Source organism: Condylostylus longicornis, unplaced genomic scaffold (genome assembly GCF_029603195.1).
Source record: "Condylostylus longicornis isolate FDR11 unplaced genomic scaffold, ASM2960319v2 ptg000125l, whole genome shotgun sequence".
In the NCBI taxonomy this organism is placed as follows: Eukaryota; Metazoa; Arthropoda; class Insecta; order Diptera; family Dolichopodidae; genus Condylostylus; species Condylostylus longicornis.
The window spans coordinates 335,877-350,501 of NW_026578093.1; the positions used below are offsets into that span (position 1 = coordinate 335,877).

At 32.2% G+C, this 14,625-nt stretch overlaps 1 protein-coding gene across 1 annotated transcript; it reads right to left on the reverse strand.

Moving 5' to 3' along the window:
* Positions 1-13,089: 13,089 nt before the first annotated feature.
* LOC129614882 (uncharacterized) lies at positions 13,090-13,470 on the reverse strand. The gene has a single exon (XM_055529833.1). The coding sequence runs from the start codon at positions 13,468-13,470 to the stop codon at positions 13,090-13,092; it is 381 nt and encodes a 126-aa protein (XP_055385808.1).
* Positions 13,471-14,625: the final 1,155 nt, after the last annotated feature.

A 14,625-nucleotide genomic window follows, 5' to 3' on the forward strand; every position in this document is an offset into this window, starting at 1 on the left:
ATATAAATCCCTTGAAGCTCCAATGCAGGCACCATGAAGAGTCCGGTGACAAAAGCCTTTACAGACAACCGACTTAGTTTTACTGTCAGTAGCTGTACAATTAACCATATTGCATTTAAAGGACATTGTTACGTTATATTAAAACTCGTTAATAAAATATTGAAGAAAAAAAAAAAAATGAAGTGTCACTTAGACTGGTGTTACTGTATTATTACTAATAAGTGTATAATTTAATTATTACAAGACGCGATTACAGTTACAATATTACTATTACAAATTAATAACGAGTATGATTCACAAAAAACAAAAAGAAAAGCACGAAAATAAAAAGCAAAATAAATTAAATGAAAAGAAAATTAAAAGTAAAAGCGAACACGTCTATACTGTATGAATGATGATTTTAAATTAATTTTATTATTTTTCCAAATATGTAAAATAAGCTTTTGGAGTTGTATGGCAAGTACCCAAACCTGTCAAGCAATTCCACTAAAACTTCACAAATATATCTGATCTATAATCGGACACACAACTGCCAAGTTTCATGAATCTGACTTTACTATTTTTCCAAATATGTAAAATAAGCTTTTGGAGTTTTATGGCAAGTACCTGAACCTGTCAAGCAATTCCATCAAAACTTCACAAATATATCTGATCTATAATCGGACACACAACTGCCAAGTTTCATGAATCTGACTTTATTATTTTTCCAAATATGTAAAATAAGCTTTTGGAGTTTTATGGCAAGTACCTGAACCTGTCAAGCAATTCCATCAAAACTTCAGAAATATATCTGATCTATAGTCGGACACACAACTGCCAAGTTTCATGAATCTGACTTTATTATTTTTCCAAATATTTAAAATAAGCTTTTAGACTTGTATGGGAGCTACTCGAACCCGTCAAGCAATTCCACCAAAACTTCAGAAATATATTTGACCCATAATTGGACACATGACTGCCAAGTTTCATGAATCTGACTTTATTATTTTTCCAAATATTTAAAATAAGCTTTTAGACTTGTATGGAAGCTACTCGAATCTGTCGAGCGATTTCTCTAAAACTTCAGAAATATATGTGACCTATAACTCGACGTACAACTGCCAAGTTTCATGAATCTGACTTTATTATTTTTCCAAATATGTAAAATAAGCTTTTGGAATTGTATGGCAAGTACCCAAACCTGTCAAGCAATTCCACTAAAACTTCACAAATATATCTGATCTATAATCGGACACACAACTGCCAAGTTTCATGAATCTGACTTTATTATTTTTCCAAATATTTAAAATAAGCTTTTGGAGTTGTATGGCAGGTACCCGAACCTGTCAAGCGATTCCTCTAAAACTTCAGAAATATATCTGATCTATAATCGGACACACAACTGCCAAGTTTCATGAATCTGACTTTACTATTTTTCCAAATATGTAAAATAAGCTTTTGGAGTTTTATGGCAAGTACCTGAACCTGTCAAGCAATTCCATCAAAACTTCACAAATATATCTGATCTATAATCGGGCACACAACTGCCAAGTTTCATGAATCTGACTTTATTATTTTTCCAAATATGTAAAATAAGCTTTTGGAGTTTTATGGCAAGTACCTGAACCTGTCAAGCAATTCCATCAAAACTTCAGAAATATATCTGATCTATAATTGGACACACAACTGCCAAGTTTCATGAATCTGACTTTATTATTTTTCCAAATATTTAAAATAAGCTTTTAGACTTGTATGGGAGCTACTCGAACCCGTCAAGCAATTCCACCAAAACTTCAGAAATATATTTGACCCATAATTGGACACATGACTGCCAAGTTTCATGAATCTGACTTTATTATTTTTCCAAATATTTAAAATAAGCTTTTAGACTTGTATGGAAGCTACTCGAATCTGTCGAGCGATTCCTCTAAAACTTCAGAAATATATGTGACCTATAACTCGACATACAACTGCCAAGTTTCATGAATCTGACTTTATTATTTTTCCAAATATGTAAAATAAGCTTTTGGAGTTGTATGGCAAGTACCCAAACCTGTCAAGCAATTCCACTAAAACTTCACAAATATATCTGATCTATAATCGGACACACAACTGCCAAGTTTCATGAATCTGACTTTACTATTTTTCCAAATATGTAAAATAAACTTTTGGAGTTTTATGAGAAGTACCTGAACCTGTCAAGCAATTCCATTAAAACTTCACAAATATATCTGATCTATAATCGGACACACAACTGCCAAGTTTCATGAATCTGACTTTATTATTTTTCCAAATATGTAAAATAAGCTTTTGGAGTTGTATGGCAAGTACCCAAACCTGTCAAGCAATTCCACTAAAACTTCACAAATATATCTGATCTATAATTGGACACACAACTGCCAAGTTTCATGAATTTGACTTTATTATTTTTCCAAATATTTAAAATTAGCTTTTGGAGTTGTATGGCAGGTACCCGAACTTGTCAAGCAATTCCACTAAAACTTCGCAGGTATATCTGATCTATAATTGGACACACAACTGCCAAGTTTCAAATATTTATTTATTTTTTCAAATATTTAAAGTAAGCTTTTGGGCTTGTATGGGAGCTACTCGAACCTGTCAAGCAATTCCACCAAAACTTCAGAAATATCTTTGACCTATAATTGGGCACACAACTGCCAAGTTTCATGAATCTGACTTTATTATTTTTCCAAATATTTAAAATTAGCTTCTGGAGTTGTATGGCAGATACCCGAACCTGTCAAGCGATTCCTCTAAAACTTCAGAAATATATTTGACCTATAATTAGACACATAACTGCCAAGTTTCATGAATCTGACTTTATTATTTTGCCGAATATAAAAGATTTACTGTTGGAGTTGTATGGTAGCCACCCGAACCGGTGCAGCTATCCCATTATAATTTTTAGAGCACGTTTAGAATATAATTGGACACATGTATACAAAATTTTATATTTATAGCTTTATTAGTTTTTGAAATATTTAAAATAAACTCTTGGAGTTGTATGGCAGCTACCCGAACCCGTTGTCCGACTTAGTCCAATAACAATAGGGTTCATCCTTGGCACAAAAGAAAAATGTTGTGAAAGTTTGGTGTCGATTGCATTATTCGTTTTTGAGTTATCGTGCGATCGGACGGACGGACAGACGGACGGACGGACATGTCTAAATCGACGCAGAATTTTACGCTGAGCAAGAATATATATATATGTCCATACCGCAGATGACTCCTTCAAGTAGTTACAAACTCCATACCAAAGTTAATATACCCTTCACGAAGTGCAGGGTATAAAAAACGGTCAGTTACGCAAAACACTAAGTATTGGTCTACATATATTTTCCTTTCGCACCCTACAACAAAAAATGTTCATTAAATTAAAATTATTCATACATTTTCTAACTCTACACTACTTTTTCACCTTTCTTATTACACGAATACACTAAATATTTTTTGAATGAAATGAATCATCAGAATTACAATTATTAATTTTTCCTTTTATATACTCGTACATACTAGAAAAAATTCATATATGTCTATACACACAGAATATTATTTCATACAGGTGTATACATTCATAACACCTATAATATACAAAACATCTTAATATTTTCGCGTACGTGTGTATCCAGTTTTTTGTTCAGAAAAAAAACTATTCATTTCTTTAATCCATATATAAATTTCGTACGCGAAGGCTGTGTCGCTTAGCGATAAAATAATTTATTTCCTGTTTAAAATTTAATTTTAATTAAATTTAGTGAATAATATTAATTTTTTGTGGTATTAAATAAAATGAAGATTTATAATTTATATTAATTAAATTTTGTCTTTTGTTCATAATATTTAGTATAAAACAAAGGTGAATTTGAAAAAATAGTGTTATACTTTACTTAAAAAGCAAAAATGACTTAATAAATTAGTAAGATTCGGTGTATTTTTAAAGTTTCTATTGTAATCATATATAAATAAAATATAATAATATATTTGATTACGTTCATATAAATACGTGTTGTGTCATATAAGTGCCCCGAGGGTGTTGCGTCGACGGACGCAGAAGGAAAAGTCTAAGAACGTCGAGAAAAGGAGAACGTCAATGCTATATTTACATTTACTTTGCCAAAGAACGAGGTCATCAGGAATAAATGTATACAAGTATTAGGAAAAAGGAATTCGACACCACCGAAGTATTTTTAATTTGTAAGAATTTTAAATTTTATTTTGTTGCCTGCGACAAAAATAATTTAATCAATTACTTTGTAGTATTAAGATTTGAACAATTTAAATAAGTAATTAATTTAATCTCTAATAAAAGAAAATTAAAAAATCTCGTGAATTTAGTTGAATACATAGGTACATTTATATCATAAAATTAATTGCTTCTTTTATCAAATATTACTAGTTTTAAGAAAAGTGAAATTTTATTTTTTTATGTAATATATGCATGTTTTGTTGTTTTTTAAAAACAATTTTGTTATGTATTTATTATTTTGGTTTTAACTGAAAAATATTTCGTTACCTGTAATTTATTAAAATGTAATTTGTTGACTGTAATAAATAATTAGTTTGTAAGAACCAGAAATTTAATTTTGTTAATATTTATTTTCCAAACGTTTTTCATTTTCCAAACATCCAAAATCACCATGAACATTTCAAATTTATTCGAAAATACCTAATATAGGATTAGGTATTTTCGAATAAATAGAATAAAAATATAGAATAAAAATGTCTATGGATACATTCAGTCGTACATATCGTCTGCTGAGAAATGAAACAGTGTATGATGCGTATACACTGTTTTCTGATTTTATCACCATTGGATTCCCCGTAGTCGATTTCATAAGTACAACTATATTAAGTAACTCTTCATATTGATTGCGATAGGGTTTTTAAAGGAAAACGAAAATAGTGTATAATTCATTTGAGCAAAAAAGTTTGTAAATAAATAGTGTATAATGTGTTCACTCTGTTTTATTTCCAGACCCTAATTTTTTAGCAAAAACCGAAACAGTGTAATAAACCTATACACTATTTTATTAGAAAATTGAGCTGACATTTTTTGATTTCACTACTAAATGAAATAGTGCATATTGCTTTTACTTCATTTTATTCGAAAATTTTCTAAAATTTTAATAATATAAAACAACGTAGGCCTTTGATACACTGTTTTAATTTTTTGCAAAAAAATATTTCTTCGTTGAATTAAAATTTATAATAGTGTATGAATATTATACACTGTTTCATATTGCTTCATACACTGTTTTGATTTTTAATCAACAATTACTTTATTTTACAAACCATGCAATTAAAACAGTGTATACAAAAGTTTGTCATGTTCTTATTGTGTAAAATTTGTTTGAGTTGATCGGAAGATAGTGAAAATAAATAAGAGTTTTCAGAACCATCTTTACCAGATTTTTCTGCAGGTTCGGACGACGACTACAAACCGTTAGGTGACGAGAACGATTCTTTATAGTCTAATGATGAAAATATTGCCAGGAATCATAACACAAAATCCGTGGAAGGTCATAGTGCTTTTGTGTCAATAGAAACAGTTGAAGAATCAACAGGAATTGCGGAGGAAAATGTAGAAGTAGGAGAAAGCACGAAAAATGTTAGAAAGCGGCAAAAGAATGAAAAATTATGGATACAAAATCATAGGAAATTGTGCGAAATTCTGGACAACAATATCTGACTAAGCATGGTAAATTAAAAAACCCAAGGGACCCAAAAGCTGTAGTATGCAGTTGCAAGTTTGAATGCATGCAAAAGTTTACAGAAGATATCCGAATTAGTATTAACAAATCGCTTTAGCAACTGAGCGATTACGGGAAACAACGGTTATTTATTAAGCATACAGTTTCTCACAAAATGTGTAAAAGAAAGTTATCGGGAAATTCTAGAAGAAATTTTACTTATAGTTATGAACTAAATGATAAAACCATTTGCAAAAATTTTATCTTGCAACATTGAATATTTCTGATGGAGCTCTGATGCATGTAAAAAATAAGGAAAAAGCAAACATAGCAGTGGAAAAAGATCGACGCGGTTCACAAAACAATGCAAAAAAACTCGATCCTGAAATTGAAAACTCCATCAAAGAACATATAAAGTCTTTTCCTATTGTTGAGTCTCATTATACTAAAAAAAAATCAAAAAAACTATATTTAGCTAGCAATTTAAGCATAAAAAAAATGTACGATCTATATAAAGAAAAACACCCAGAAAATAAAGTTAGCGAATATACGTACCGAAGAATTTTTAATATAAGATTCAACTACTCATTTCATGTACCCAAAAAAGAGTCTTGTAAGAAATGCGAACAATGTAAAAATGCCAAGGATAAATCTCTGTTAGAAGAGGAGTACAAAAGACATTTAGATAACAAAAATGATGCACGAGATGAAACAGAAAATGATAATAGTAAGGCCACGAATAATCGCAAAATTAAGGTTTACACTTTTGATTTGCAATTGGTTCAGAAAGGTTAAAGAAGGCTATTGTAACTTTTGGATGGAAATTAATGGTGAACGAGGTTCTGATGAAGTTGGTTCAACTTTACTAAAGCATCTTCAAACACTACCTATTACAGTCGAGCACGTCATCTTGTATTCAGATTGCTGTGGGGGACAAAATCTGCCAGAGAAATTAACCCATAAAAATTTATTAGATGAACCAAATTATTCCGAAGATAAAATCGACACTTACAAAACATATAATTTTTTTTTGTAAAGTTAAGCATTATGAAATTTTTGGAAAGTTGATATTTTGATTTTTGAATATTATGTTTTATTTCTGTTTTGGTAAAATATATTGAATAAAAAAAGTTTTGTGTGTCGAAATAAATGATTGAATAAACTTTATGTTAAAAATAAAACAGTGTATGAATAAAAATGAAATGGTGTATACCATACAAAAAAAATAAAATGAAACAGTGTATAATTTATTTCATACAATTATCCTCAAAATTAAAACAGTGTAAGAGGTACTCTAAACTTTCAAAAACACAATTTACTATGATCCATGTGAATCTATAATTTCTTAAAAGCGGAAATGTTTTATTAAAAGCTTTAAAAATTTCATGTTGTCTTTCAAAATAACTTATATAAAAAGCTTTATGTATTTTTTAGAACATAAACGTAAGTTTAAATTTGCAAAAAACTTTAAATGCAATTTACTCGAAACTATATATTTTTTTATACACTGTTTCATTTCTCAGCAGACGATATACATAAGTGAAATCTTCTCATATAATATACTTGGAAGCAAGATACCCAAAAAATAAAAATATTCAAAAATACACATGTGCACATATTGTCTAATATGAATAAGATCAACACTCATGTGTACAAATATAATTATCTCATAAAGCAAGATTTTTATTTTGCTGAGGTGGCTCCCTATCAACACTCGTTCGTACATATTATATAGTTATATCTCAAAGTAAGATTTGTTTTATGCTGAATGATCGCCCTGTCAACACTAGTTCGCACACATTATATTTAAATTGTTTCATATGCAAAATTTTTTTTATGTTGAGTTGTCGTCCACTCACCAAACAAACAAACACATTATTATAATGTATTACTTTTTCTGTATAATATTGCATTAATAAAAGACAAGAACAAAAAATGAACAAAAAGTAGAATGAGAATAGAAAGAAAATAGAATAAGTAAAAACGTTTCAGTCGGTATAAACCGATCGAATTATATCCCGCATTTTTCGTTGCTGTATAGCAATCACTCGAACCTGTGAAACCATTCTATAGAAACTTCATGGATATGTCTGACCTATAACTGGACACAAAACTGCCAAGTTTCATGAATCCAACATTATTATTTTTCCAAATATTTAAAATTAGCTTCTGGTGTTGTATGGCAGGTACCCAAACCTGTCAAGCAATTCCAATAAAACGAATAATGCAATCGACACCAAACTTTCACAAGTTATTTCTTTTGTGCCAAGGACGTGTAATTGGACTAATTCGCACAACGGGTTCGGGTAGCTACCGTACAACGCAATGAGCTTATTTTAAATATTTCAAAAACTAACTTTTTTTTCTACTAGGTGAAAAAAATCACCTAAATTCTGAATGGATAAAACTGGTCCTACAGACCAACTATTACCTCTGCGCCAACTTGGTTTTTCCGTGCAGGATATATATACCTTCCATAAGGAAATTGGTATTTCGTGTTAAATCGAATGGTCTTATTCGTTTAAGTCTTTCTATCATAATGCCATTGTCTAGCAGCCGAGCTGTTTCCATATTTACATGCTGTTCTAGGCGAGCCCTATGCTTTGTAGGACAACTCCCGATTTCATCCACAACCAAAGGAATTAGTAAGTCCCTGTGGATATCACTGTTACGTATATACCATGGCGCATATACCATGCCCTGTAGAACTTTGTTCTGGAAGGTTTGAATTTTGTTAATGTGAGTCTTCTTGACACAACCCCACTCTTACGTTAATTTGTGGTGGACTCACTATTTTCCGATTGGTGAAATTTATGTGAACCGATTTTGCTTCATTCAACTTTACCTTCCAATCTCTAGTCCACTGGGCTATTTTGTTAATTGCCTTGTCGAATGTTAATTTTTTTGTCGAATCGTCAATGTTCGCTCCTACTGCCAATATTGCATTATCGTCAGCAAAAGTGGCTATCGTAGCATTTTCTATTTGTGGCAAATCACTCGTGTAAAGCAGGTACAATGTTAGGCCCAATATACTGCCTTGAGGCACACCTGCCTTTATTTCTCTTAGCGTGGAGTATTCAGCATCTTGTTTAATTCTAAATAATCTATCAGCTAAGTAAGATTTCAAAATTTCTACAAATGACGATGGTAACCTTTGCCCTTACTTAAGTATAAGGCCTTTGGGCCATACCTTGTCGAATGCCTGTGCTACATCTAGAAACATGGAAGAGCAGATTTCCTTATTTTCCAAGCTTTTTTCTATAATATTAGTTACTCTATGGACCTGGTCTATAATAGAATGGTTTCTTCTAAAACCAAATTGATGGTTCGGTATTAGGCCCCTATTTTCTATTATTGGCTTCAATTTCCTTAATAGCAGCTTTTCAAAAAGCTTAGACATCATTGGTAACAGTAAAATGGGCCTGTAAAACTTTGTTTCCCTCAAGGATGTCCCGGGTTTCAACACCATAATTACCTCCGCGACTTTCCAAGCACGAGGAACATATCCAAAATCCATAGCTGCATTCATGATTTTCGTCAGATGTTCCAATGCCTCGTCTAGTAGCTCTCTCAGTACTTCCGTAGTAATAAGATCAAAACCTGGCAATTTTTTCAGCTTCAAGGATCTTATCTCTTCCGCAATTTCTAATTGAGTAAGTGGAGCTATGCTGTCTGCTTCACTTGCAATAGATTCTATCAAACTTACATCTGAGGTTATTCCGTTTGGCGTCAATATGTTTTCCAAGTGATCAGCAAACAATTCGGTCTTCTCTATATTGCTCCTCGCCCAACTGCCATTTGCGTTCATCTATGCCGGAGCTTGCCTAATCGGTCTCTTTTGGCTCTTTGCCGCCTTCCATAAGGAATAATTCGTTTCCTTCGTAGCTGACAAGTTCTTTATATAATTTTCGTACGTTGCCGATTTAAATTCTTGGATTTTTCTTTTAAGCACCTGGGAAAGTCTGTTTGAAACAGTCTTATCATCAGATCATTATCTTCAAGGCTTAGAAAGTTTTCTGATTTTTTTTTTGGTTATAAAACAGTCAATAACATCAGGAATCTTGTTAGTGTCAGTATGCCAATAAGTAGGAGTGCCAGTGGAGTGATTGCAACAACCTAGCTCTTGAATAGCTTTTCTTAGCTCTCTTCCTCTAGTTGAGATGATTCTAGAACCCCAATCTGTATGTTTGGCATTATAGTCACCTCCTATTAGATATCTGTGTTCATGCTTGTACAGGAGATCTTTAAAAGTATTTTTCTTTATGCTGCGATTTCGTGGACAGCATACAGCACCAACACTAAAGTCCTGTCTAGTCGATTTAATTTTTATCGAAATAAGCTGAATTTCAGCCGTTTCTATCTTGAATTTTTCATTATGTTCTATACTTTCTTTTATTAGTATTGCACTACCTCCTCTTGGCTGATTGCTGGGATATACCGCTTTATAGCAATCATAGCCTTTTATTTTAAGGCTCGCATAATATGTCAAATGAACCTCCGACAGCAAACAAATATCTATATTTCTCGTTTTGAAAAAGACCTCCAATTCTTGTTTCTTATTAAGAACACCATTAGAATTCCAACTTACTATACGTACCTCATTTACGTAAATCTTTTCTTAATTTCTTTGGTGTCCCCGTATACACTTCAGTGTATGCATTTTCTACTTTTAATGATCTTTTAGAGATCTCGTCAATTCTAATCAACATACTATGCATCATTTGCAAAATGTCTGCGTCAATTCTTTTTATTTGTAGGGTTTTGTTCTCAGGTTCCTTAATTTTCCTGTTTTGTGGGGTTTTGCTTTGAAGCGCTTGTGAATACGACACTCCCTTTAACACCCTGCTAGGTGTGTTATTTTAGTCTATTTTTAGAGTTCTTTGTTCATTAAATTTACCTTGGTTTTGTTTGGTTTTATTCTTTTTCAATCTTCTTTTTGGCAAATCTTTTGCAACCAAACAACCTCGACAGCTAGCATTGTGTGCCTCATTACAGTTCGCACATTTGGGCTGAAAATGATCCTTCTTGTTGCACTCTGCTGTGATATGATTTGCACATTTAGCCTCTCTTTGGCAAAACTTTTGTGTGTGTCCAAATCTCTGGCATCTCTTGCATTGCGGAATGTATTTGCTGCTTCTAAGAGCTTCAATTTTTACTCTCAAGTGCTGTAAGTATTCTATTTTATAGATCTTAGTTATCTCTTTTGAATGGTTAAAAGATAACATAAAGAGCGGAAGTTTTACTGAAATATATTCTCCATTTTCTTTCTTCCTTTTGATTTTATTTACAACATCTAGACATTTAAAGCCTTTGCTAATAACCTCTTTTTTTTATATCCTCTGGCTCACACGATGAATGGAGATTTCTAGCCATAACTTTGACTGGCCTCGTTAGTTTCTTCTCATACGTGTCTTGGATTTTAGTAGACTCTTACCACAAGTATACCTTACTGCGGATATTTCGTGGCCCAATCCGCCGGACAATCAAAAACTAATAAAGCTATAAATACAAAATTTTGTATACATGTGTCCAATTATATTCTAAACATGCTCTAAAAATTTTTATGGGATAACTGCACCGGTTCGGCTGACTGCCATACAACTCCAAAAGGTAATTTTTTATATTCGGAAAAATAATAAAGTCAGACTCATGAAACTTGACAGTCATGTGTTCAATTACAGGTCAAATACATTTCTGAAGGTTTAGTGGAATTGCCTGACAGATTCGGGTACCTGTCATACAGCTCCTGAAGCTAATTTTAAATATTTTGCAAAATTTTAGAAACTTGGCAGTCGTGCGTCCAATTATAGGTCAGATATACTTCTGAAGTTTTGGTGGACTTGTTGACAGGTTCGAGTAGCTCCTATACAAGTCCAAAAGCTTATTCTAAATATTTGGAAAAATAATAAGTAATAATGGCAGTTGTGAGTCCAATTTTATATCAGATATATTTCTAAAGTTTTGGTTGAATTTCTTGACAAGTTCGAGTAGCTCCCATACAAGTCCAAAAGCTTATTCTGAATATTTGGAAAAATAATAAAGTCAGATTCATGAAACTATAGATCTATATCAATTATAGATCAGATATATTTGTGAAGTTTTAGTGAAATTGCTTGACAGGTTCGACGACTTGGCTACAACCACAAAAGCTTATTTTGAATATTTGGAAAAATAATAAAAACAGATTCATGAAAATTAGCAGTCGTGTGTCCAGTTATAGGTCAGACATATCCGTGAAGTTTCTATAGAATGGTCTCACAGGTTCGAGTAATTGCTATACAACAACGAAAGGTACAGGGTATAATTCAGTCGGTTTATACCGACTGAAACGTTTTTACTTGTTTTTTTTTTGTTTAACAACAAAAAATTTAGAATTAATTTAAAAATTACATGATCGTTATGAATTTCTACTACTATGTTTTATTTTCGTTTTTGAAAAAACTGTTATCAATCGCAGAAATGAATATTAATTGGTAATATCTACTACCTATATGTAGTTGAAAAAATGTTGTTTAATAATCAAGCAAATGTTAAGAATTTTATGTTGAATTTAAGAATTTTATGTTGAAATGTTAAGAATTTTATGTTATGTTGTTATTTCCAAAATTAAAACAGTTAAACAGAACGACATTCTGAAATTTTCAAACCACAAGTCTATAAACACCAGTAAATGCATTTATTTTAATAAAATCTAAAAAATATATGGAACAATAATATAATGATATCACATATTTTAAGTTCGAAAAATCGAAATAAACTTAAACATGTAAAAACGTTTCAGTCGGTATGAACCGATTGAATTATACCCTGCACCTTTCATTGTTGTATAACAATTACTCAAACCTGTGAAACCATTCTATAGAAACTTTACGGATATGTCTGACCTATAATTGAACACACAACTACTAAGTTTCATGAATTTGACTTTATTATTTTTCCAAATATTTAAAATTAGCTTTTGGAGTTGCATGGCAGGTACCCGAACCTGCCAAGCAATTCCGCTAAAACTTCTCTAATATATCTGATCTATAATTGGACACACAACTGCCAAGTTTCATGAATCTAACTTTTTTACCTTTCCAAATATTTAAAATAAGCTTTTGAACTTGTATGGGAGCCACTCGAACCTGTCAAGCAATTCCACCAAAACTTCAGAAATATCTTTGACCTATAATTGGACACACAACTGCCAAGTTTTATGAATCTGTCTTTATTATTTTTCCTCTTCTTCTTTATTTAGGAAATTTTCCCGTTATTTTTACAAAAGCTTCTATTATAAAACATAGAATACATATTATATAAATTTACATTTTTCTATTATAATAAATGACCCCTAAAAGGCATTTATATGTTATTCATATCCTTGTATAAGTATTTTTATAATGAACACAAGAGGCCTTCAATGAAGATCGGAGGATCCGGATGTCCAGCATTCTCGCCATCTTTTTTCGGGCCTACCAGGTAGTCTGCGGCTATTTGGCCTCTCAATCATGACTGCTTTGGCAATTCTTTCTTCGGGCATTCTCTGAACATGTTGTTTCCATTCTTTACGTCTTCTTTTGCTCCACTTGTTAATATCTTGGATGTCGCATATTTTCCTTATTTCTTCGTTTGGCATCATATCAAGCTTAGTAAACCCTGCTATTGTTCTTAAAGTTTGCATTTCAACGGTTTGCATTTTACTCTGCGTTTCTTTGGTATCAGCTCTTGTTTCGACACCGTATGTTAAAACTGGTCTTACACATGTTTTGTAAATCCTGACTTTGCTGCTGATTCTCATGTAAGAGTTTTTTCAGATAACGTCCCTCAAATATCCAGATATTGAGGCAGCTTTTATGAACTGTGTTTTAACTTCTTTGCTCAGGTCTCTGGAAGATGTTATTAAGTTACCGAGATACTTAAACTCCATCACTTGTTCTATGGGTTGGTTGTATACAGCTAGTTTAACTCTGAGTGGATGCTTTGATATAGTCATTGATTTTGTCTTGCTTGTTGATATTAGCATGTTGAAACTTGTGCAAGCCTTTTCAAATGCATATAGTAACCTTTGTAGATCATCTTCGTTGTCTGAGATCAATACAGCGTCATCTGCGTAGCAGATCACTTTCAACTCAAGATCCCCTATATTGTAACCGCTGGCGGATGATTTTACTACAGTTATAATCTCGTCCATGATGATGTTGAAGAGAACTGGACTTAGGCTATCTCCTTGGCGGATGCCTGCTACTGTCGGGACTTGGTTTGAGAGGTTATTTCCCACTTTAATGAAGGTATTATTTTGGGTGTTCAGATCTTCAGTTACTGCTACAATATTTGAGTTGATGTTTCGTTTTTTCAGCAGGTCTATGACGTCATGTAGTTGAACTCTATCAAATGCTTTGGTCAGATCAATAAAACAAAGATAAGCTGGTGAGTTGAATTCTATCGCCTGTTCTGTAATTTGTCTCAGAATAAATATTGCATCAGTGGTAGATCTATTGGTACGGAAGCCTTGCTGTTCTTCTGCAATACCCGTGCCGGCAACTTCTATTGACACAATCTTTGTAAAGAGTTTCAGCATGGAACTTAGAAGAGTTATCCCTCTATAATTTTCTGGCAAGTTCTTGTCTCCTTTTTTAAAAATGGGAACAGTTATGCTGTTTTTCCACTCTCTGGGGGCCTGCTTATATGTCAGAATTTTGTTGAATAGGTGAACTATTTCATTTTGAAGCTGCTCTCCGCCATACTTTATCATTTCGTTCGAAATTTCATCAATTCCGACAGATTTTCTATTTTTTAGCTTGCTTATGTTCGCCTTAACAATGTCGCAGGATAAATAATATGCTCTTCCGCCTGCATATGATTGGTTATTGTTTCTGTAATCATCTGGTAAGGCCACACTGTTATATAAGTCACAAAAATATTCCTCCCATGCCTCGATTTGTATATTGGAGAA

Excerpts from the sequence above, each read along its gene's own strand:
- LOC129614882 (XM_055529833.1), bottom strand. The coding sequence starts at position 13,470 with ATGAGAATCAGCAGCAAAGTCAGGATTTACAAAACATGTGTAAGACCA.